Genomic DNA, 25888 nt, shown 5'->3' with positions numbered 1-25888 from the left:
TTCTCAGCAGTAGATGGTCATTCATGTATGCGAGAATCTCCGTTAATCAAGAGACTTAAGTCCGTGATTGTTAGGGCAGAGATACGGTTGTTATTCAATCAACGCAGTGAGAAAGACATAAACAACCGTCTATCTCAAAGCGGCAGCTGATACTGAAATGCCTCGGGCAATTCAATACGCAGTAGCTGTCGCTGACGTCGATCGTCATCCTGAGTTGCCAAGTAATCCTTTCCACGAAGGAATGCGTTCGGCTAGAACCACCGAGCATAAAAAGATATGCTCGAGCAATTATATTTAAGCGAAACAAATTTCGGTAAATATAAAAGCTAAAATGGTGTTGTTGTGACAACACCATAAGTAATATAAAATTGAAACTGGAAACTCCTGGGAGGTTGCAGGCAACCCGGGTTTGCAGTCAATTAGAATACTTTTCGTCTAAGTCGCAATCCGTAGAATAACCGATATCGCCTACCCCTCGGACCATTCAACTGCTTAGCAGAATCATGTCGCGAGGTTAATATACGTAGTATATTTTGTAGGATTCTGAACAACGATCTCCATCCTAAATTCTTTCCTTCAAGAAAACAAAATAAGGATTGGAGATCGACCACCTTCGTTCTCTATTAAAGAGAGTGAAGGAGAAGTCTTCCTCGAGGAAAGCTTCAATGGTGAACAGAATACTAAGACGATAGTTCCAGCCAAACTGGATATTCCCGTCCGTTCTTCTCTATTCCAGGTTGGTCGCCTACTGTGAGATAGTCTTCTTTCAGCAGCAGTCTTCTTCCTAATGCTAGAAATTCCAGGAATTCGAGCATAGGCGAGGTTCCCGATTATCGTGTAACATATCGGGGATTCTGCGTCTCGCCTCACTTTGGACCGTGGTCTCGCCTAAGTGTTTGGAGATCGTAAGAAACTCTAAACACTCTGAATGCGCTAGAAATTCCGTAGAATTCTAAGCAGTCTGCGAAACCCCCACCGAATTCGTCAAACGATATCGGCTGGTGGTCCTCTCGATTCCCGTAGAAATCGAGAATGGGGCAGGATCCCTCCTCAACGACCGGGGAACTTATAACGTCAGGTAGGACCCACCGAAGGTCCCCCCTGGTAGCGCAGTCCCCAACGTGGGATCCTACAGAGAAATCTCTGTAGGATCCTTCCCCTTTCCCTCGTAGCCGTAAGGAGAGAGGGAATGGGGGAGGAATTGGATACTCCGCGTCGCCTTCCCAGTGGAACTAGCAGTTGGAGAAGAGTAGGAGCAGCCATCGCCTTGCGGCGATGGCCTCTCAGAGTCTGGGAAAACGTATCGTCAGGAGAAAAAAACGTTTTTTCCCCGAGGAGGGGTTACGAACTCTCACTGTAGGTAAGGGTCTGCCGCCACTGTGAACGTCGTCTGGGTGGGGCTGATCGACACCTGACAGGAGAGAGCCGATTACCGTCCTCCGACTCATTCCAGTCCTCGTCGAGGTCGAAACCTCTCAGGAGGACCGAAGGAGTATTTAAATACGGTGTCCGAAGACACGTAGAAACGCCGCTGTCGCAGTAGAGGAGGTGGAAGTAGCTTGATCGACCGGCCAGAACTGAGAGAGCCTTCTTGTCCGGAGACGAGAGACTCTGGTTCAAGACAGAATCGGTAAGCTCCGATCGCGGCATACCCACAGTCGTTTGGGTTCCCTCTCGGGCCCCAAAACGACTCGAGCAGAGACATGGGCTCTGCTGGTGGGAGCGGCGATCCTTCCCCCCACGGTCGTTGTGCTGACGAATCAGTGCAATAACCTGGGTAAAGTTACTCTGAATCTCGGAAGTTACAGCGTCTTGAGGAGTAGGACCGTCCAGTCCCTCCAACAAGAGCAGCTCCCAGGACCCTCCTCCTTCAGAAGAAGGACCAGCAACAGATCCCTGACGGTTGCCTCAATCACTTGCGCGTACGTCCTGGTTTGGTCTAAGACCAACCTGGCACGTGCGGCGTCGTGACGGGATCGTGAGCGGCGCATCTCTCACGATCACTCCTATATACCTAGCTCTTCCTGGCGTATGCCGAGGAAGTTGAAGGTATCGGAGAGACAGAACTGACGCTACCCCTCTCCCCCTGACGGTCGCCTCCAATCACTTGCGCGTACGTCCTGGTTGGTCCTAAGACCATACGTGGCACGTGCGGCGTCGTGGACGGGATCGTGAGCGGCGCACCTCTCACGATCACTCCTAGCTACCTCCTCGCTCTTCCCGGTGTAGCCCGAGGAAGTTGAAGGTAGTGAAGAGACAGACCTGACGCTCCCCCCCCGCTCGCTGGCAGGACCAGCGTACGTGGGGGGCTGCAGCCGATCACCAACCCGCGGTGGGGATCGATCTGCAGGCCTGGCCGTGCCGCTCACCTGTGGCGAGCGGCTCGACTGAGCACGTCGACCCTGGTCCCAGTGCGTCAGACGAGCTGCTGCTGGTCACCGTATCCGCCCTGTCCCTGTGGGAGCGGCGGTCAGGTGACCTGCAGAGCTCGCTTTCGCCGTGAGACCCGGTGAGCGTCCTCGCGGGCACGTCAACCGCTTGGTACCAGCCGAGGCTGGTACCCGTCGGTCGAGGGGACCTGGGGGACCTCTTCCCAGCCTCACCCGTGGCCGGTCAGAGACCGTCACGTCCACACCGCGGTACCGGCTGGTCGCTGCGAGAGCGGCCGCTGGCCTGGCGAGAGTCACCTGAGCGGCTCTCGACAGTCTTCTGCTCCGTGCCTCGGTCATGACGCTGAGCGAACTCAGGCGTCTTAACTTTACTTTGGCTGCACGGTCACCCGAAGGAGATCGTACACTCGGAACTTCTCGCGGACGAGAAACCGAGCCGGTACCTGGCTTAGCAGCAGAGCTGCCAAGACCAGGCGAGGGTGTACCAGCGGTAGCCAGCACACCCTTGGTCCCCGTCTTCTTCTTCTTCTCAGAAGGGGAGACGGGCCCCGTTCCCGAAGGAACAGGAGGACCAGCAGAAGAACCCCCCCGTCACACCGGAATGTGACGAGCCCTTCGAAGTTCCCGAAGGAGTCTTCTTAGGGAAACAAAACCGTTACCAGCTGGTCGCTGCGAGAGACGGCCGCTGGCCTGGCGAGAGTCACCTGAGCGGTTCTCGCCAGCCTTCTGCTCCGTGCCGTGGTCTTGGCGCCGAGCGAACTCTGGCGCCGAAACTTTGGCTGCACGGTCTCCCGAGGGAGAGCGTACACTCTGGGATCTCCCGCGAACGAGAGACCGAGCCGGAACCTGGCGTAGCGGCATCGCCGCTAGCACCAGGCGAGGAAGTACAGAGCTAACCGATACTCCTCTGGTCCCCGTCTATCTCTTCCTTACGGAAGGGGAGACGGGCCCCGCTCCCGAAGGAGCAGGAGGACCAGCAGAAGGACCCCCCGTCCCACCGAGGTGGGACGGGCCCTTAGAAGTTCCCGAAGGAGACTCTTAGGGGGGGGAGGCAGCCTTCTTCTTCTTCGGCTTATGGGCCTTAGAAGTCGAAGGGGAAGAGGCAGCAACAGACGAAGATGACACCTTCCTCTTCTTCGTCAGCTCACGCAGGACAGTCGTCAGGTCCTCCATCCAGGCCGGAGTCGGGCCTATTGCCGAAGCAACACGGCCCGCCTGCACCTGTCCGGAAGGACCTGGGACTGGGGAAGACACACCATGGGCAGGACCAGCATGGACAGGCGCAGGAACCAGGAGCGACAGGAACAGCAACCAGCTCAGGAGCGGCAGGAACAGCGGCAGCGGTAAACACAGAAGGGACAGCCAAGCCAGTAGCGGGAACCACATCAGCGACAGGTACGGCAGGCCCAGCCATCGCCTCGTAGAATCATCGGCAGCCAGCGTGGTACTGGCGGCCGGTCCAGGGGCGAGCTGCTGGAACAGCGGAAGTCTGGGGCAGGCAACACGAAGAAAAACACAGGCGCGGCGGCATACCCCTCCTCGGTACGGCGGCGACCGGCCCTAGAAGCGGCAGACGGCGTCACCGACACAGCATGGGGAGTGTAGACCAGCGGGGGGTTGGGAAGCAGCATAAGCGGCCGTGAAGGTTGTAGTGGAGACCACTCCAAGGTCACCGCCCCAGACCTCGCTAGACTCTGCAGCAGATCGTGGATGCTAGGCACGCCCTGCAGCCGCAGTGGTCCATACCTGTCCAAGGTCGTTCTCCCACGGCTGTAGCACCTGCGGTAGCACAGACAGATTAGTAAGAGGGGTTCCCTCACGCACGGGGGGGGGAGACATGCCCCCACCCCGACCCCGAACGGAAGGAAGACCCCAAAAACAAAATACGAGGAAGCGGAGCGGGGGGGGCAGGAAAGAAGACGAAGAATCGGATACCAAGGGAGTCGCGGGAGAGCTTTCCGACGACTTCCTGGCAGACCTTCGCTTGCCCTACCCCCGCACAGCAGTGAAAAGTAATATGAAAATGAAACAGAATACTGCACTTGCGATTCACTTTCATAGAACTTAAAGAGGGAAAAATCAATTCCCGGTAAGAGCGGAAACTTGATCCATAATAATATGATGCTATCATAAATATATGAAAATGAACAATACTGCACTTGCTATTTTCACTTTCACAGCAATAAATCGTAAGGATTAATTCCCGGGTAAGAGCGGAAAATTGATCCAAAATTAAATTTGATGCAATTAATAAATGAAAATGAAAAGAAAACTGCATTGCGAATCCACTTTCATTGCATTCTATTCATACAAAATAAGAGGCTCTTGCCGAGCGCAATCAAGCTCTCGGCAACGAACGCACAGGGCAAAAATATAATGAAAAAGAGTACTTACATCTTTCAATTACACACTTTCGCCCAAAATACATGACTCGGCGTGAGTGCGCCCGTCCTCGGCACCGAGACATAATTCAAGGGTTCAATTCATGAAAAGAGCGGAAATCGCCGTCTCTACGGCGATAGCTCCATGTTGATTCATAATTAAGTAATGAAAATGAAACACAGTGTACTTACAGTTCATTTCAAGTCAAACCAAACCATTAGTAGAAAACACAATATAAACAAAGCATCGACGATGAAGCGGGGCAGAGAGCGATGACGAAACACGTCCTTCACACCCGCGGCCGAAAGCAAAAGTGATTCTTCACCTCTCGAGGGCGCGCGGGCGCGCGCACGAATCGGGACAAGCAGTTAACTACCGTTCTCCCCTTCTCCCCGTTCGAAGCTTACGACCGTCCCAGCTGCCGCTAGTTACCTTCCTATTGTTAAAGGACCGAGGGTTTGTATTACGTATCGGAACAAAAGGGGCTTCTCTTAGTATCAGAATCCTTCTGACAAAAGCAACGGACCGCCTGTGCGACATCTTGCACATTTGCCAGGGAATGTTGTTCAAGTTAAAATTCAAAGAGGAGTCTCGCGACTGACCTCTCTCTCTAATGAAGATTTTTGAAATCTTCTGACGCCTGGCGTCTGGATCCTTGCGCCTAGCGCCTAGCGTCTGGATAGTTCCGCGCGCCTGGAATGTTCCGCACGCTAGACAGGAGACTCGCTCCTGGAACGTTCCGCTTGCGTGGAAGGTCCCGTGCGCCCTAATAGATCCGAGCGCCTCTTAGTCTTTTTGTTATAACAGGTCCCATCCTTGGCCAGTAAAACGTTCAATGGAAGAAGAATCCTTCTGATTGCCATTCTACTATAAGGCTCCTTAGTTAAGCCGTCTGTTTTCTCTTTGAAGGCGCCTTGCGCCAAGAAAAGTTCTGGAACGCGGCTCGCACTCAGTTGCTGGAACGCGGCTCGCGTTATCTGTAGAACGAGGCTCGCGCTAGTCTGTTGGAACGCGGCTCGCTCTAGTCTGTTGGAACGCGGCTCGCTGCTGGCTGTTGGAACGTGGCTCGCGCTAGCTTGCTGGCTGGCTCTCACCTCTCGCTTAGTGAGTCAGTGTTCTCTTATTCAGAGAACGAGCCAGATCGTCCGAACTTCTTAACTGTAAACATTCTTCGTCTTTTCGGATGTAAGATGAAGAAACGGAAGAACAGACGCACTTTTTAAAGGCTGCCTTTGCAATGGCTATCCCTGGCAGTCTGGGACGTTTTACAGATCCTGCCGAGGGAACGCCCGATCGGTGGGGATTCTCCATAACCTCCGTAAGGCTTTCGACTTTCCTTCTCCTCTGGGCTTGTGAGTTTGGAAGAGGTCTAGGCCTGAGAGCGAGACAGAGCCGATCGAACGCACCCTCTACTAATTAGGACGCCTTTCCAATGGCGAACTTGGCAGTCTGGGACGTTCTACAGATCCTGCCGAGGGGACGCCTGATCGGTGGGGATTCTCCATAACCTCCGTAAGGCTTTCGACTTTCCTTCTCCTCTGGGTATGTGAGCTTGGAAGAGGTCTAGGCCTGGGAGCGAAACAGACCCGAACAGAACGCACCCTCCACTGCACTAACAGTAAAATCACTTCTTACCTTTCAATAGCTCGTATTTTGAGCTACATTCCTTTGTCTTCAAATTGCAATATGAATTTGAAGATTCTGTGAAGTAAGAAGGAGATGAGGATACCACACTACTAGTAATGTTAATGCTCTTACTGCTCGTTAGTACGAGAGCTATATAAACTTCTAAAGGAAGCGTAACTATTCTTTCCTTACATCGTCAATAAGGAAAGTTAGCTCAATCAATTGTCTAACATTTACTACACGTTAATATGAATAAATATTAAATTTTCCTTCTTGCAAACTATGTGATTGTCTACCGAAAAGTTCGGTAGTTACACGTAAACAATTCTTCGAAACCAAAGTTATCAACAAATTAATATGCGTATGCCGAACCAAAGCTCCAGTACTTCCCTGCAAAAGGATAGCCCAGAAGATCGATGGCGATGAAATCCAAAATCAAGTCAGGAGGAACTGCAAACGTTGTTTACATTCCAAGCGACAGAAAAAATATGATAGAAAACAGGAATGGTTCCTAATCCTGCCACCCAGGGCAGGACGGTAGATCACCTGACCTACCTGCAGCGTGTGCCGCGAAATTTGAATTTCTGTCGGGGACGACGGAGTCTTAGCTATGTATATATCTGACAGGTAAGTTGATTGTATGAAAATGCCTTTTAGAATGTGATCTATTTCATTCATTGCCCACGTAGTTTTGGCCGAATTCAAAGCTGATCTTCTAGTGGCGTCTACTAGTGCCGAAAAATCTGCGTCAGGTGAAGACGGAAGGCCCAGTCCCAAGGGTTCTCCTGTCTCATACCAAAATCCTGTCCATCCTGAAAGCTTCGACGGAGGGAAGGCAAACATAGTTTTCCCCGCTTCTTCTTTAGTACGCATCCATGAACCGAAACTCTTGAGCGCTTTCTTCATAGAAAGAGTCGGTTTCATTCTCACACACGAAGATCCTTTCGTTGCTTTCGCTGTGGAGAACAACGAGTGTGGAGAAGGAGGAGCAGTAGGGCTCCAAGACTCTCCGAACTCCTGAAGGAGAAGCTCTGTGAGCTTCTTGTGCGAAGAAACTGCTGCCGATGTATTAGTTTCTTCCTCAGAGGCTTCCTGGTCTTCTTGAAGAGGAGAACGAGGATAAGGAGAACGAGGATGAGGATCCTTATGAGAATCCTTAGATGATTTCCTAGCTGGGGTACAATGCGATGAAGGAGACAAACGTCTTGAATGAGGAGAAGATTCCAAAGTAGAGCGGCGTACAGGAGAACGACGAGTCGTAATAGAAGGACGCTTATCCGAAAATTCTTATCTCATCTCGCATTCCTTCCTAAACGAAGACAAACTCTTAACAGCAAAAGAGGAAGGACTCCCTTCCCTAGAAAGACCACGTCTATCCCTAGGGTAGACTACGAGAGGGAGAGCGCCTACTAAAATCCTGGCGCCGATCGTGAGAGAGCGGCTACTAGGCGCCGAGCGCCTATCTGTCACAGGGCGCTTAGGGGAATCCTGGCGCCTACCAAGCGGCGAAACGTTGCTAAAAATAGGGCGCCTATCAGGAGCAGGGCGCTTGAGAGGCTCTTGATGCCTACGAAGCGGAGAGCGGCTGCTATGCTCTGAGCGCTTAAACGGAACAGGGCGTTCAACGAGATCTTGGTCCTTACCAAGGGGAGAACGTCTGTAAGGCTCCGAGCGTCTAACAGAAGCAGGGCGCTTGAGGCGTTCTTGACTTCTAGCAAGAGGGGACCGATCAGGAGTAGGGAGCCTCGAGAACGAAGAGCGCCTACTAGGAGAACGAAGCAAACGAGGATCAAGGCATCTTTCTCCAGGAGAACAGCTACTAAAAGAAGGATGCTTACCAGGCGCAGGGCTCCTACTAGACTCTTGATGTCTTACAGGGGAGGAGCGAACTCCATGCGATGAGCACCTACAAATCACGTTATCCGACGCCCGACGACAGTAGTCGGAAGGAGAAGCGCACCTACTTTCAGAAGGGCATTCCCTAGGTTCTCTGAGAAGGCGAGGAGAAGAAAGACGAGACGGAGACGACGAAATAAGTCTTCTATGACCTGAGCGACTCTCTCTTCTTGCACGAACTCTAGAAGAAGGAGAAACAGAAGGGGCGGAGCGTCTACCCGAGGCAGGAATCCGATCTGGGGAAATATCTTCATAGTCCAAAGAGCGCCTATCCGACGAATGGCGTCTCGACACCTCCGAGCGGGAGTAGTGTTCCTCTCGTGAAATCCTACAATGTGTAGAAGTATCCTCAAAAGAAGGAGATCGTCGATTACAAGGAGAGCGCTCTTCCGACGAAAAGCGCCTCGATCTCTTGATAGGGAGAGACAAATCCTTCCTTCTACGCGATCTCGATGCCAAGGAGTCCGCCAAGGCTGTGATCTGAGCTTGTAGGCCCGCTAGCACTCGAGAAGGAGAGTCCCCAGGATCTTCTTCCGAAGCCAGCTCAGCGCGAGGAGCGGGAGAAGGAGGGCGATCACAGGATCTCCTAGGCTTCTTTGCTTGCAAGGAAGCTACATCAGAAAAGTCTTCTGGGCTGGACGCTAACGTACTGAAGGGAGCCTCCGCAGCCCTCTTCAACGGGCGTGACGCCTCCTTAGAGCTCCAACCACACTTCGGCGAAGGAGAAGAGGACGACGAAAAACACTGACGAAGAATATCTTTCTTCTTACGATCCAAGGCAGCCTGGGAGCGAACTTCAGGATCTGCCGAGGGGACGCCTGACCGGTGGGGGCTCTCCCTAGCCCTCCTGCGGCTTTCGACTTTCCTCCTCCACTGGAACTGGGAGTCTGGAAGAGGTCTAGGCCTGGAGGCACTAAGGAGCCGGTTAGACCGCACCCTCCGCACAATCACTGGGTGACACTGCACTTATCATCACTGACACTCTTACCTTGATCAGTACGAAGATTCTTGTCTTCCTTAGAACACAAGGAAGCTTTTGAGGCCGCCGCCTCCGAAGACGAATCTACGGCTTCGGTGCGGGGAGCAGGAGCTGAGACCTGGGAGGAAGGTTCTAAAACTACATTAATGTTCGTTTCATTCTCACTCATTCTCGACCTGCTCGAACTCCTTGGAGAAGCTTTACGTACCCTATCCCTTTCAAGTTTCCTAATATAAGAAGAAAGAGCCTTATATTCCTCTTCGTTCAAAACCTCACACTCTTGACACGGGTTACTAAACGAACATTCATTCCCCCTACATTTAACACAGATAGTGTGAGGGTGAACCGCAGCTTTCTGTAACCTCACCTTACATCCATCAGTCAAACATACTCTAAACAAAACCGGAGTTTTGGAAACAGAATCAAAATCAGACATTCTACAGGAAAATCCAGCGCAAAGTCAATAACGGTCCACAATCAGCGTATGCCAAGCCAAAATAGAGCGAATATGTCACCAAAATGTCCAAATCAATCTCCAGGCAAGCAAGAAATGAAGAATATATCGGAATGAAACGACAACAGTTGTTATCGCTTCAGCGACAGAAAAAAATCTGGCTGGAGAGATAGATTGGTTCATACACCCGCCACCCAGCGGCGGGTAAGGTAGACCACCTGACCTACCTGTCGCGTGTGCCGCGAGATTTGAAATTCTGTCGGAACGTCGGAGACTATAGCTAAGTATATATCTGGCAGGGAAGTTCATGTACAAAAACACTTTTTCCTTATGTCCGTGTGCGGTAACTCTGCCGAAAAAATCCGAAATTCTTTCGTCAGTTTGAGCATAATGTTTGCACAGTTTTATATTAGCCATTACAAAAAGTTTTACATATGAAAATGTGAACAATTTCATGTAGAATACAACAAAAAATAACTCATGGTTGTAGCTTTTATCAGTTTTGAAATATTTACATATAAATCACGATAAATAGAAAAAATTTGACCTTCAGTCAACTTTAACTCGACCGAAATGGTAAAAATTGCAATTGTAAGCTAAAACACTCACAGTCTAGTAATATTCAATCAATTACCTTCATTTTGCAACACACAGGAAGTCTCTAGCACAATATTTTGATTTATGGTGAATTTTTGAAAAAAACTTTTTTTTACGTTCACACGTTACGAATTCATGCATCATTTTGTGATAATATTTTCTCTGTGTTACTTTGATCATTTTACAATTTTTTATATGCCAAAATCATCGCAATTTAGTGTACAATACAACAACAACAAAAGTAACTCATTAGCTTTAACCGTTTTGCTCACAGCGCGATTTGTATACAATTATATATGAAATTTTTTTTCACGCTGTTATGTAGTTCAATATTTATAAATGATAATGATATATTTTTTAATTCCTGATGGTTGCGTACTAAACTTCAGGCAATGACAAAAAAGGAGCCAAAAATGAACTCTTAATCTTAAAAACTAAGCGTGCTGCGATTTTCTGAAAAAACTTTTTTTCTGCTTCGGCGCTAACTCCCGAACGCCGCCAGCATACAAGAGACACTTTGGGAAATAGCGGCTCGACGTTTAAGGGTTAACTGCCCTGCCAAGTTCTTTTCTTGTGTTCCTCTGTACTGTGGGGCTTGTTACCTACACAACAACAGTAGAACACTACCGCAAATTTTCAAAAGACTACCGTTACGTAATTACTTGGCAAGTTACTTACGTATATAAAAATATAATTTATTAGGAAAAGGAAATTAAGTTACTTATATGAAAACATAATTTATTAGGAAATTACGGTAAATAATTTCCACCTACCTATTTGCACTATCATCCAATGTGCGCTCCATCCACTGAGTAGCTGCGGTGTTAAGAGCATTTGCTGGTAAGGCCATCAGATGACGCGCTAAGGCGCAGCACCTTTCACTTCTCATAGGATTACGTTTGTAAGGCATTGCACTTGATCCTATCTGGGTTTTCTCAAATGGTTCTTCCACCTCTTTCATATTTGCCAAAAGTCTAATATCTGTACAAATCTGGAAATAAATGTTAAAAGTAAAAATAATCTTTTCTATACCAAACAATTCTGTTATTATGTATATCACACAGAGTGCAGTCAGATGAATCAGTAGGAACTTACTTTATGTGCTGTAGCTCCCAGTGATGCTAAGACATTAAGACATTCCACATCAACCTTACGAGTGTATGTCTGCCCGCAGACAGGATACGACTTATCGAATCCAGCCATCTGTGTAACAAGAGCATCGAGTTTCTTCACTTTCTCTCCATCACCTAGAGGGACAACATTAATTTTATTCATGAAATCGAGACCATTCACAAAGATCAATTGGCAGTAACAATAATTTAACTGTGTGATGAAAGACAGTACCCTTAGTATCCTGTTATACTTTTCAACAGATGTGTTCTTCCTAACTTCATAACTCTGAGCAATCTATGGTCTGTTTATGCAAGCCAAGAAGGCATTGAGAAACATTGCAATGAATGCTGGTCTTAACTACTACATATAAACCAAAACCATAAGTGAATCATGCAGTTCAATCATTCTCTAAATTTGATTAACAGAATTGGAATACAGAGATTCTAAGACGAGCTCATTCTTTTTTCATGGCGAGAGAAAATTTTAAATAATCCTTTAAAACATGTTATGAACCTGTTTACAAGTATTAGTGGGTGGTTATTAAAACTGATTTCAATGGCATTCATGTTTTGCTGGGATGCTTGGAAGCTCCAAGAGGCAGATCACTACTGTTGTAGGACAAGTTTAACCATAACTAATGTTTAGACCTTTCAGATTCTAAAATTAGAAGGAAACATTCACCAATGAACAATTTACTATGAAGACTTCTAGTAATCCAAGGATACTGTAAGTACAAAAAAAAAAAAAAACTACTATAATGGGAGAAATGGTTACAACCTAGTTTACCATGAACACTGTACTGAATATTAAAGATTCTTTGAAGTGTCATGTTAGCCACAGTTACACTACCCTCTGTTTTGCCTTTTCCCTATTTTCATTTCCCTTTCATGAACAAATCGTCTAGGCCAGCTCTAAGAGATAATATAAATCTAACTCCAAGGTCTAGCTAAACAACTGCATTTCACGACACTGCAAAAGATGACTAATCTTTCTTTGACAGAAGCACAGACATTAAAAACTGAAATGTGAACTATCTGATGGTTAATTTTCCCATTGCTTTGAGTAGATCTTGTGTAAGCTATGGCTCTCTTACTTTTATCTGTTCCACTGGGTTTCTTTCTTATTTAGCTGCCCAACTTTTATCTCGATCCAATTCTACATCTCATTTCAGAAAAAAATTCTTTTAAAGTTTGGTGGTTTCAGTCCTCCCACAGGCTATTGGTTCTCAGGTGGATGTCAGCCGGGTACCACATCCCCCCACAACCATGACATCACTCATGGTAGTAACCATCTGGTAAGAAGTCTCATTATTCACCACTTGATGGGGAGCAAATGCTGGTCCCTGAGATTACAAGGCCAACACATTACCAACTGTACTAGCCAGACAGCTTTTGGCAAATTACATCAACAGCCTGTTCACACAGGGTGGTTTCAACCGCTCCATTCTGATTGCATGGTTGCAAAGTTAATGACAAAGCACAGGGGTGTACGCACAACTTCACAATTTTGTTAACTAATACAGCCACCGTGAGATTTGAGTTTTTCTTTGCTACTGCATGGCAGCTAGACAATTTGAGATTCGTGTTTACTAGTCTGTTCAGCTGACGACGCAGTTTTTCCTATGCTGTAAATTAAAATGGAACTCTGGTCTCTTTGACACCAAACTTTTTACTGATGAAGTTGAAAAGCATCCAAACATTTGGGACATGAGGCCAGATAATCACACATCAATATTAATTTCTATTAAATCTTTATGCAATAGTTAATACACAGATAAACTCATAGTTTCTATAAAATACAGCTTGGCTTCAGTTCTCTAATGTTCTCCAGCCAGAATTTGAGCCACTGTAGCATCCTGTTTCATTCTTAGGATGTAATTTTTACTTCTTTCTGTACTACAAGCAACATAAGGAAAGTTAAAATTGATGCCTGCACTAGCAAATACGTATGTAAAATTCAGACTAGAAAGGAATTTTGTGATGTCTGACCAAGCCAGTTATGTATTTTTTATAGTTTTATTCACGACTTAAAGACATTTATAAATTAAGGAAAATTTATGAAGAAAAATATGTAACACAAACATGTAAGTTAGACACTGGTAGGATAAATAGAACGTAAACTTCTAAGAAATCAAAACTATTTTATACGGTGTTTGCATAACATTCTTGATTATACACAAGAACTTTTACAATAGATGACTGCAGACTGCCACAATAGGATAAAAGCAATTGTGGTTCAGTTTAAGCTGAAGCTCTGAATCTGAAAGTCAGATTAGATAACTCCCAGCTGCCCTCCTCTTTCGTTGGTTGTTTGTATTCAAACCACTAATATTTCTTCCTGGTATTCAGTTCTCAAATCCTCATGGCCTAGGTATATCAGTAGAACTCAAAAGGACATATTTATCATTACATTATTTTTGCATTTTTTGTGTATAATCACATGTCTTCCACATAAATATATGTTCAAAGACTACTTATTATATTTGAAAAAGATGGAATTAAGATAATCAGCAGCCAATATCATGAGCAGTGTTGCCATGACAAATTATTAATGAAGTCAATATTCCAATAACAGATCAACTGACACTGAATTTAGTTGAAATTTTGCTCAATTTTGAAAAAACTCTAGATAAAATATGGTAGTAAAGTTGTCTACACAGTTTATTAAGTTTTTCAGTACTGTATACACTCTTCACAATATATTTTATCCTGCAATTCAACAGAAGTCAAAGGGCCTTACAGAACTCAATCATTTCGTTTCTCTTTCCTTCGTGGGTTTCGTCTTTATTTGTATATTCATCACATTCCACATTTTTGTAATTCAGTTATACATATATATATATATATATATATTACGTATATTATATTATATATATATATATATTATATATATATTATATATATATATATATATATATATATATATATATCTATATATATATATATATCTATATAGTATATATATATATATATATATATATATATAGATATATATATATATATATATATATACTATATAGATATATATATATAATATATATATATATATATATATATATATATATATATATATATATAATATATATATATATATACTATATATATTATACATATATATATATATATATATATATATATATAATATATATATATATAATATATATAGTATATATACAGTGGTCCCCCCGTATTCGCGGGGGATGCGTACCAGACCCCCGTGAATAGTTAGAATCAAGCGAATGTTTGGAACCCCTATGAAAATGCTAAAAACAGCCTATTTTGTTAGTTAAAACTCAAGAAAAAACCCACTAAAAATTTTCATACCTGGTTTTTTAAGTTTTATCACAAAAAGTGCATTTTATGATGAAATTCATCAAAAAAACAAGGAATTTGTGGATATTATCATAGAAAAATACCGGCGAATGCGCGAATTTTCCGCGAATAATGCGGGGGAACGTTCCCCAGAGAAATCCGCGAATGTGAGTCCGCGAATCTGGAGAACGCGAATACGGGGGGTCCACTGTATACTAGTATATATATATATATATATATATATATATATATATATATATTATATATATATATATATATATAATATATACATATGCGTTGGTTTACAGTAAGGCAGGTGTTAGATAAATTTATCTAACACCTCCCTTTCTGTAAACCAACACTTAATCTTAAATCTAGGCTTATCCTTTGCCCTTATGCCAGACCGTAAAAATAACCTAAGACTTTATAGTTACTTTAGATAAATTCAAATAGGATATAAATTACAGCCATGAAGAGAAATGTTTAAAGGCATTTTACTAAATGTTTCAACTGACCTTAATACGAAATACCCTGTCCACCATAGATTTATGATAGCCATCTGCTCATTAAAAAAGTTACATGTTATAGTTAGTAGATCCAACAAAGATGGCAAAATCGTAATCATGGACATAGACTTCTACCTTGACAAAATGAACCAACTCCTTAATGACACAAACACTTATGACAAATTGAAGAAAAATCCCCTTCAAAACGTCCCCACAGAATTTTTAGGAAAGTAAGATTAATTGGCCAAGGCAAAAAGAGCACTGAACTATTGGAGATATTTAAAGTCATTAACCCAAAACTACCTTACTTTTATGGCCTTCCCAAAACTAACAAAAACAATCTTCCATTTAGACCTATCATCTCATGTGCAGGAGTTTTCAATTAAAATTTCTCAATGGTTAGCTAGCCTTCTTTCCCCTTTCTCAGGCACTTTTTCTCCCAGTCACATTTAACATTCAGAAGATTTTTGTCACAAATTCAGAGAAGCACATATACCACTTCACAACATAAAACTTTTAAGCCTTGATGTAAATTCCCTATTCACAAAGGTACCAGTACAGGACGTTCTTCAGATTTTGATGGAAAAATTAGTCCCCCTATCAAGATCATTTTCCACTGGCTCTTGAAGTTAGTTGAATTTTGTGTATCCAATAATGTATTTTCATTCGGGAAGTCATTCTATATGCAAAAATTTGGATGTATCATGGGTTGCCCTTTAAGTCCTGATTACGGCAATCTATACTACATGGAATACTTTGAAGTGTCCCTATTTTACAAGGATATAAAAATTTAATATCATAGCATGTACTGAAAGATATTTCAATGTTATTTTGTATAAAGTATTCCAGCAGACTCTGTATGATGGTTTTGTATGATAGTTTGTTTAGGTCTGTTTACAGCTGCTCACGGCCACTAGCTAGTGACTTAACTTAGGGAATTTTTCTAAAGTTTATGATAACAGATATAATTTGGCTTATTTTTAATATTTTATTAATTTCCTGTAAGAATTAGACTTAATTTTCAATGTTTTATTATTAGCAACAATAATTATGCCTATTGTTTATAGGACATACTACGTACCTAGCGTACCCTATGGCACTCAGTCAGCCATCGTATTATGGCTGAATTGGGCATACGTAGGGCAGTTATTTTACTACAGTATATATTTAAATATGAAAAAAGTGTGTTGAATAGTATGTTATTTAACCCTGAACTTATTCAATAGTAATTTATGCGTATTTATGGGTAATGTTTTTTATAAAACGGGAAGGTTATGGTAATAACGAACGGTCAAGAACGGATTAATCCATTTTCCGTTATTTCTTATGGGAAAAATTAATTCAGACCTCGACAAAATCGCATCTCGTCGCTTCTTCTGGAACGAATTAACATTGAGGTCCGGGGCTCTACTGTACACACACACACACATATATGTATACGTATATATATATATATATATTATATATATATATATATATATATATATATATATATACGTATCTTCTTCTTCTTCTTCCCATTTTTATATGGGGTCGCCGTTTCGCATGAGCCGTTTCCATCTATTTCTATCTTGCGCTTCTGCCTCATCAATTCCCTTCTCATGTAAGTCTCCTCTCACAGTCCTTCCATCTCTTTCTTGGTCTCCCTCTTTTTCTCTCCTTGCACCTCCACCCCCATAGTATGTCTCCCAGCGTGGTCCTCATCTCTCCTCAACAGGTGTCCATACCATCTCAGCCTCCCCTCCTGCACTTTCTTTGATAATTCCACCACCTTAGTTGACCCCCTTATGTAGTCATTTCTGATCCTATCCACTCTTGTCACCCCAGACATCCACCTAAGCATTCTCATTTCTGCCACATCCATCTTCTTCTGCTCTGCTTTTCTCATGCTTGCTGTTTCCGTACCATACAGCATTGCTGTTCTTACCACCGTCTTGTGAAATTTTCCTTTTATAAGCGGCACTCTTTTGTCACAAAGAACTCCGAAGGCCGCTGCTCCAGTTGTTGCCAGACCTGCCCTGTACCCGATGTTTTACTTCTTCTTCCATACTTCCTCCAGTGTTAACAAAAGATCCCAATACTTAAACTTATCAACTCTCCTTATTTGCTCTCCACCAAGCTGAATACTTTCTCTATCATCCCCCCCCCTCAGTGGTGTACACCTATATTGTCTTAGATCTACTTATTCTCATTCCTCTGTCCTCCAGTACTTGTCTCCATGTTTCCAATTTCACTTCCAGATCTTCCCTGCTCTCTGCACACAGAACAATATCATCCGCATACAATATGTTTCATGGTACTGTCTCCCTTACTTCCTCTATTATAACATCCATCACTATGTTAAAGATAAATGGGCTCAGAGCTGACCCCTGGTGTAATCCTACTCTCACCTCAAAACCTTCTGTCTCCCCAACACTGCTCCTCACTCTGGTAAATACGTTCCGGTACATCTCTTGTATCAATCGCACATACTTCTCTGGCACCATCTTCTCCCTCAGGCTCCTCCATACCTCTTGTCTCGGGACTCGGTCATAAGCCTTTTCAAGGTCAATGAATACCATATGTAGGTCCCTTTGTCTTTCCCCAAATTTCTCCATTATTTGCCTCAGACAAAATATACCATCTGTTGTTCCCCTTCCCTTCATAAATCCCATCTGCTCTTTACCTATTTGTACTTCTTCTCTCAGTCCAGCATCTATCATCCTTTCCAGTATCTTCAAAGTGTGGGACATCAATTTAATGCCCCTATAATTACCACTCTCTTGGACATCGCCTTTCCCTTTAAAAATTGGGATCAATATACTCCCATGCCACTCATTTGGTATCTTTTCCTGTTCAAGGATCTTTATCATAAGATCGTACAGTATATCCACTCCTTCATCTCCTAATGCTTTCCATGCCTCCACCTGAATCATGTCTGGTCCGCTTGCCTTCCCATTCTTCATCTTCTTCAGTGCATTTAGTACCTCTTGCCTAGAAAACCTCATTACCATGCCAATGTTCACTTGCCCATCCTCTCTTATTAGTCTATTATTTTCTTCATTTAACAACTGTTCGAAATATTCTTTCCATCTCTTCACAATGTCTTCCTCCTTTCTAAGTACTACACCCTCTTGATCCTTTATTTGTTTGATATGAGTTATATCTTTGGTGCTCTTATTTCTAGCCTTTGATAGCTTGATCATCTTCTTTAATCCTTCCTTTGTCCCCAGCTCATTATACACATCATCATACGACTTTGCTTTAGCTTGGGCTACCACCTTTTTCACCACCTTGTTTTTCTCTCTGTACCTATTTCTGTCTTCCACTGACTGTGACTGTTCCCATCTTTTCTTTGCCTCCTTCTTATCTTTTACTACTTTCTCAATGTCTTCATCCCACCACCAACTCTCCTTTTCTTCCCATATGATACCAGATGTCTCTCCTAGCAGCTCCTTTCCATGTCTTCTTATTACTGCTGCATTTCGTGCCCACCATTCTTGAACATCTTCAATCCCTATATCAATATCCTCCAAAACCCTCCTCTTAAACTCTCTCTTCTTATCCCCTTCCTTCTCTAATTTGTACCATTATTTTTCCTTATCCCTTTAGCTTTGGTTTTTCATTCCCTTTTCAACTTCAAGTCCATACATAGCAGTCTGTGTTGGGGGGCTACATGGTCACCTGGAATAACTTTGCAGTTCTTGACCTCCACCAGATTTATCCTTTTATACAAGAAATAGTCTATCTGGGAGAATCTTCCCCCACTCCTATATGTTATTAGGTGTTCCCTTTTCTTCTTAAAGAATGTGTTTACAATTGCCATGTCGAATGACACAGCAAAGTCCACTACACTCTCTCCTTCTGGGTTTCTCTCCCCAATTCCATGGCCCCCATGCACCGCCCAATCGCCTCCATTTTCACTTCCGACATGGCCATTCAAATCTGCCCCAACTATCACCCTCTCATGCTCTTCCAGTTCTTGCATTATTCCATCCATGTCTCTCCAGAAATTTCCCTTCTCTTCTTCTGTGCAACCAACTTGTGGTGCATATGCCCTTACAATGTTCAGAATCTCTCCTCCATAACATATCTTCAATCTGATGATACAGTCATTCTTTCTATGAACTTCTATTACCGTGTTCTTTAGTTCACTAGACAGTACTATGCCAACTCCATTTTCTAACCTGTTTATTTGTTCCAATATAATATAGCTTATATCCATCTCCCAACTCTTTAGCTTTATTTCTTTTCCACCGCGTTTCTTGCACACACACAACATCTACTTTCTTTTCTCTCATCAAGTCAGCCAATTCTCTACCTCTCCCAGTCATGGACCCAACATTTAGCTGACATACTCTCTCTCTCTCTCTCTCTCTCTCTCTCTCTCTCTCTCTCTCTCTCTCAATCCCTCTCCCCTCTCCCCTCATACTATAGTATATATATATATATAATATATATAGTAAATATATAGTATATATATATATATAATATAATTATATATATATATAATATATACTATAATATATATATATATATATATATCATATATATATATATAACATATATCGGATATATATAATAATAATGTATGTATGCATGTATAACTACATATACTACATACATACAGTGGACCCCCAGTATTCGCGTTCTCCAGATTCGCGGACTCACACATTTGTGGATTTCTCTCTGGAACATTTCCCCGCATTATTCGCGGTATTTTTCTATGAGAAATAAGCAAAAATTCCTGTTTTTTTTTTTTTTTTTTAGCAATTTCATTATAAAATGCACTTTTTGTGATAAAACTATTAAAAAAAACAGGTATGAACATTTTTAGTGGGTTTTTCTTGTTTTAACTAGCAAAATAGGCTGTTTTTAGCATTTTTATAGGGGTTTCAACTATTTGCGGGTTCTAACTATTCATGGGGGGGGGGGGGGGGGGGGGTTCTGGTACGCATCCCCTGCGAATACGGGGGACCACTGTACTTGCATTTTACTGTTTGATGAAATATAATCCTTAGCCAGTGTAAGTAAATTTTGACATGATTTTATGGTCATTCTGAAGTAAATGAAGAATTTGGGATCATATTCTCTGATTTGGATAGTGTTATGAACATTCCAGATGCACGTTGTTTCATCCACTTCTGTACTGACACTGAATGAACAGCACAGCTAACAGCCAAAATGTGTACAGTCGCCAATTTCTGCAACTTTATGTAGTCACTGCATTGCGTGAACAGGGCCTAATTGTCTTGTTAACCTACTTTACGATAATGTAAGAGCTGTACTGGTACGATACCTTCAAATAGCTGAAGAAAAGACGCCTGGGTTCCAGTGGTACCCTTGACTCCTCGGAAACGGAGGTCATCTCTTGCTCTTGAAATTGCGCGCTCATCCATCACCAAATCCTGAATCCAGAGACATGCTCTCTTGCCGACAGTGACCAACTGAGCAGGCCTGCATAAGAGGGAGTGAGGATTTAGTACTCAGTATGGTTTAGAGACAATAATCCTTATGAAATAATACCCTGCAAGTGGCACTATTTGTTGGCAAAATAAGATCCATAACATGAGACTGCTAAATTTGGGAAATACTTTCATATCTGATTTATACCACAAGTTAACTCTACAAGAAAAAAGATTTCAGATCTTTTGACAATGTTATAAACATGCCACAAAAGCAAAACTAAAACAAGTATCAATACATACTGTAGGTGAGTAAATCCTAATGTTGGCAGAGCCTTATACTCCATGGCAAATTTAGCCAATCTATGAATACAGCGAGCAATCTTGGGAAGGAGAATATCAAAACCATCACGTATGACAATTAAATCCTGAAAGAACCCAAAGAACAATGAATATTCTAACTTCTAAACAATGAAAAAGATTAAGAACAAATTGTGGTAATCTTCCACAAATTTATAACTAAACAAACCTGAAATGTAATAATTTATCAGACCTTTATAGTATACTACAATACATCAAGGGTAATATTATCTAACCACTGGAAGTAATTAAAATAAAAAAATGAATGTTTCTATAAATAATACTGGTGCATGTGAAAGAGATAGCATAAAACGTATATAAGCCGATCAGTAATCGGATGTCTTGTCAACTCCCCTGATCCGAGTTCTAGCTCGTGTTTACTGTATACTGTACGGACAAACGCGAAGACCAAAAGCTACTTACTGTATTATCACCAACATAACAAGATGTAGCCCCTAGGTGAATAATTGGGGCTGCCTGTGGGCACACTACAGCAAATGTCCTCACATGTGCCATTACATCGTGTCTAGTCTCACGCTCTTCTTTTGTGGCACGGTTAAAATCTATGTTATTCCAATTAGCCTCCATTTCTGCAATTTGTTCATCAGTAATTGGCAAGTTGAGCTCCTGAAAAAATTGTTACATTTTTAGCAATCAGTTTGTAGAACTTCACCTGAGACTATTAAGGTTTTTCAAGATTAAAAAATTTGTTGCAATCTAGATTGCAAAGTTATCAAAAACCACCTTTAATGCATCCATATAATTTTTTTTTATAAAAGCTATATTTTTCAGGTGACAATGTCAATTTTTATTACAAATACATCTGGTATTTCATCTGTCAAGTTTATCATGTTCATTATTTAGTGTGTGCAGGTTCCTCTCTGTCCAAACTACTATTATCTATAATCTTTTTATATATATTTCTGCATTAACATAAAATTTTGTTTTACTCTGATCCAATACATATCTTTATCCTTATCTAACTCTTTAGATCAATTTAACTCTATTCCATCCTCATCAATTCAAGTCTTTTCTTCTCCATTCAACTCCTCAAGAACATTATTTTCTTTAGTTTGGAAATGATATCTTCAACGATGCCTAAAACTAAGTAGGACGGAGTTTCATGTGCAAAACATTTTCACACTTTTGTACTGTATTCTTCACTCAAGATAACCGATAACTGAGCTTCGGTTATTGGCGCCACAAGGTGCCAATAACTGAATTATGGCACCATTACATATACCTAACAAGAGGTGCCATTTAACCAAAACATGGCAGGGTGCTGATAAGCGAAAACTGCCATTACTGAAACTCGGTGATTTATGGCACTCTTTGGCACCTATGTTAGGTATGTTGCGGTGTTGATATCCGAAACTTGGCTCGTTATGGTGTCATAAAACTGGATAGCCATTAACCAGAAACCGCCTGTGTGTGTATATAGTATACAGGCAGTCCCCGGGTTATGACGGGGGTTCCGTTCTTGAGATGTTCCCGCCGTGGCTTCGCTGTCAACACTCTCTCAACGTATTTCAAGTGCAATTTGGAGTGAATTAAGACCAAAACATGTATAATTACAATCGAAGAAGCACTGTGGAGTTTCAGTTGTGATGGCAGTAAGGATAAAACCAACAATTACAAGGTAAAAATTAATTTAAGTTCAAACCATGACCCTGGTAATAAGAAGGTTCATACTTTCACTAATATAGGCAAAAAAATGTTGTTTTATTGTGCTGATTACAACTTCAATCTTAAGTAAGATCAATAAACGTTACATAGGGTAGAATATCACGACAGGCCAACCCTCATCACGGTAGACGGGTCTTATTCACTCGATATTTAATTGGTGAAACATGAATACAATTGCAACTCTAAGCATACCATTTAAAAGACTGAAGTTTCGTCAACATATTGTGATATATGAAAGCCCCATACGAACTAAAATAAGCATGTGAGCTCTTCGTAAAATATGTTTTCAAGGCAGTTTTGAAATCCAATATGGCGGCTACGTTTTGCATGGACGGTTCTCATCAGTGACGGCCACCATCTTTCCCCAGCCTTCCCAGCACTCATTTGAACAATGTTAGCGTATGTATGTAACGTTTATTGATCTTACTCAAGATTGCAGTTGTAATCAGCACAATAAAACAACATTTTGTTGCCTATATTAGTGAAAGTATGAAACTTGTTATTCCCGGGGTTATGGTTGGAACTGAATTCATTCTTACCTTGTAATCAGTGGTTTTATCCTTACTGCCATCACAACTGAAATTCCACAGTGCTTATTTTACTGTAATTATACACATTTTGGTCTTAATTCACTCCACAGTGCACTCGAACCACATTGCTGTTCGTGTTTCCTAAGCACTCACTCCGTAAACAAAGTTACGAGCAGCAGACGACAACACTGATTATGAGATGCAAAGCTTTATTCCCTTAATTGTTTACTTTACTCAATATTTAGTTTAACTCTACTTCAAAATGTTTATTTAATTCATGTCCATTATCCCTTTTTTGCAACCAAATTAACCCCCAAAAATTACAAATGTTTCGGATGTATACTTACGAGCAGACGACGTGAGGAAAAATGGCTCATCGTTGCCAATCTAGTGGAGCGTCACACATACGCCGATGCATTTACAAACTGTTTCGATGAATTCTAGTTGTCATAGTAATGTAGTAATGATAAAATTGCTCTAATATGTATATATACTACAAATAGATACGCTAATTTCACTTATTTCCCCGGTTTTGTGTAAGTCTTATACCTAGTTTGGAGGGTAAACACATACCAATTGACAACACTGATAAACAATTGAAGAGCGCAAAACGCCGCAAAGAATGCCGTAGTCCCCTTGAATAAGTACGAATAAGTGCTGGTAAGAGGTGGGTTTACGATTGTTGTGATGAAAGTGCCCCAGCGTCTATGGGTACAAGTAGTGTGCAGATTTAGCACATGAAATGGGAAGTTTGTTGACACAAGCGACTCCGTAAACATCAAGATAGCGTCAATCTTCGAAACATTTTTAGTTGTAAGTAAAAATTTCTAAAGCGTTTTGGTGAGATTTCCACTGCCGTGGACGCCATTTTCAGTACCCTCTGTTTAAATCTTAAAATTTGGCCTTAATTTCTAACTTTGGAGAAAATACTTACTTCGAAAGGAGAGTAGAGGTCTTTAGCTCCGTTTTTCACCAACAAGAAGTCGCGACTGATGCCCATCTCCGGTGTCAGGACGCGTTATAATGTACTTTTTCGGAGGGTGGCTAGCGTTGATTGTAGGTGGCCTGCTGTGATATTTTACCCTAATATACGCTAACATTGTTCAAATGAGTGCTGGGAAGGCTGGGAAAGATGGTGGATTGTCTGTGGTTAGAACGGTTAGCCACGCGATTGCCACTAGTATATTGGATTTCAAAACTGCCTTGAAAACATACTCCTATTTTACGAAGAGCTCACATGCTTATTTTAGTTCGTATGGGGCTTTCATATATCACATTATGTTGACGAAACTTCAGTCTTTTGAATGGTATGCCTAAAGTTGTAATTGTATTCTTGTTTCACCAATTAAATATCGAAGTGAATAAAGGCTGAGCCACGCGATGACGATGGCTCCACTGCGGTGTTTCCCCCTATTAAGCGAGTGGCATTCGACACTGACAAGCTATAGCCTCAAATGGCAAATAACAGATAGAAAACCATAATGAACTTGGGGGGAAAAAAAAAAACTTGCCTTTTCTGCTTTCGCCAAGTAGGTCCAAAGTTTTCTCCAAGTGCTAAACTTCTTGGTCTCACTAAAATTGTACGACATCTCCGGCGATGCATATCTAGCCGACAACGGATTTCTATACTGGTCATAAATGGTCGGTGGGGTAGACATCCTTCTCCTTTTTTGTTATTGGCGTTCACAATGAGGGGACTACAACCAAACACAAACTAGGTTATATACAGCAACAGTTGACAAGTCAGGCAGGGTGTCTTAACTTCCGGTGAATAAGCAGTGGCAGCGCTCGGTTCTACTCAACACATTAATAGTAGTAGTAGTAGTAACTAGAAAATTTCTCTGGAACACCCTACTTCCTCGTTCTATTTTTCTTCTTTCCTTGTGCTTGTTAACAGAAGAAATGTTGTAAGTTTTCAGTTATTTCTTCGTAAAATAAACATTTTGTATGTTTCCATTTTAACATTTTGACGTCATTTAATTCTAGTGTGTCTAATCTAGCCGTACTATTAAACAAAGTTTGTTCTCTGTTGTCATGCCAGGTTTCTTCTCTAGGGTTTTTCTAAACTTTATTTGGGTTTTAATATTGATTTGCCATTTATTTTTCTTAGTCATGCTTTTCTTTTTGTGTCAATCATTTATCATTTCTCTGAAGTGTCTTCCATCAGTCGCTTCAGTTTTACTTAAATTTAAGTAACTTTGTCAGATACTCTTATTTTGACAAAATCCATAGTTTCTTCTTTATATTGTCTACGGTTGTCTCATAATCGTAGGAAGCTGTTTCCGCCACTCTCATGTGTATGCTTCATATAGTATAGTTTATTCTTCTGATTCCTTGAGTGGCAGGATTAAGACCATAGTTCAGATCTTAATGCACAGCTTGCTGTATATCTTGGTGTTATCAGAAGTATCCTTCGGTTATCTGTTTTTTTTTTTTTTTTTTTTTTTTTTTTTTTTGCAGTTCATGCTGAATTTCAGTAGTTCCATGGTATATATAAAAGATGGTATTGCTAATACTTACCGGTACAACTTCCCTATCTTCCCTGCTGCAAATCCTACAAATGACTCTTTTAGCCAAGTTTGCCCCTTGTTTTGCTTTAAATTGGACCCTTTTCATTTGTCCTCTGGAGCAGCCTCCTGTGTTGACTGCGCGCATAGTAGTCAGATTTTGATAT

General features: G+C 42.2%; 1 protein-coding gene across 2 annotated transcripts in view; it reads right to left on the bottom strand.

The window, feature by feature from the left end:
• Nucleotides 1-25036, bottom strand: part of LOC135203232 (adenylosuccinate lyase-like) — a 109612-nt gene extending 84576 nt beyond the window's left edge. For both annotated transcript variants that reach the window (XM_064233006.1, XM_064233005.1), the window contains exons 1-6: nt 24726-25036; nt 21422-21625; nt 20942-21066; nt 20533-20690; nt 11420-11571; nt 11098-11315 (exon numbers count right to left, since the gene is read on the bottom strand). In XM_064233006.1, coding sequence (XP_064089076.1) covers nt 11098-11315; nt 11420-11571; nt 20533-20690; nt 20942-21066; nt 21422-21625; nt 24726-24872 — 1004 coding nt within the window. In that variant the 5' untranslated portion in view covers nt 24873-25036. The remainder of the gene's footprint in view (nt 1-11097; nt 11316-11419; nt 11572-20532; nt 20691-20941; nt 21067-21421; nt 21626-24725) is intronic.
• Nucleotides 25037-25888: the final 852 nt, after the last annotated feature.

This window comes from Macrobrachium nipponense, chromosome 33 (genome assembly GCF_015104395.2).
Source record: "Macrobrachium nipponense isolate FS-2020 chromosome 33, ASM1510439v2, whole genome shotgun sequence".
NCBI classification, from domain to species: domain Eukaryota; kingdom Metazoa; phylum Arthropoda; class Malacostraca; order Decapoda; family Palaemonidae; genus Macrobrachium; species Macrobrachium nipponense.
This window is presented reverse-complemented; position numbering and strand designations above follow the sequence as displayed.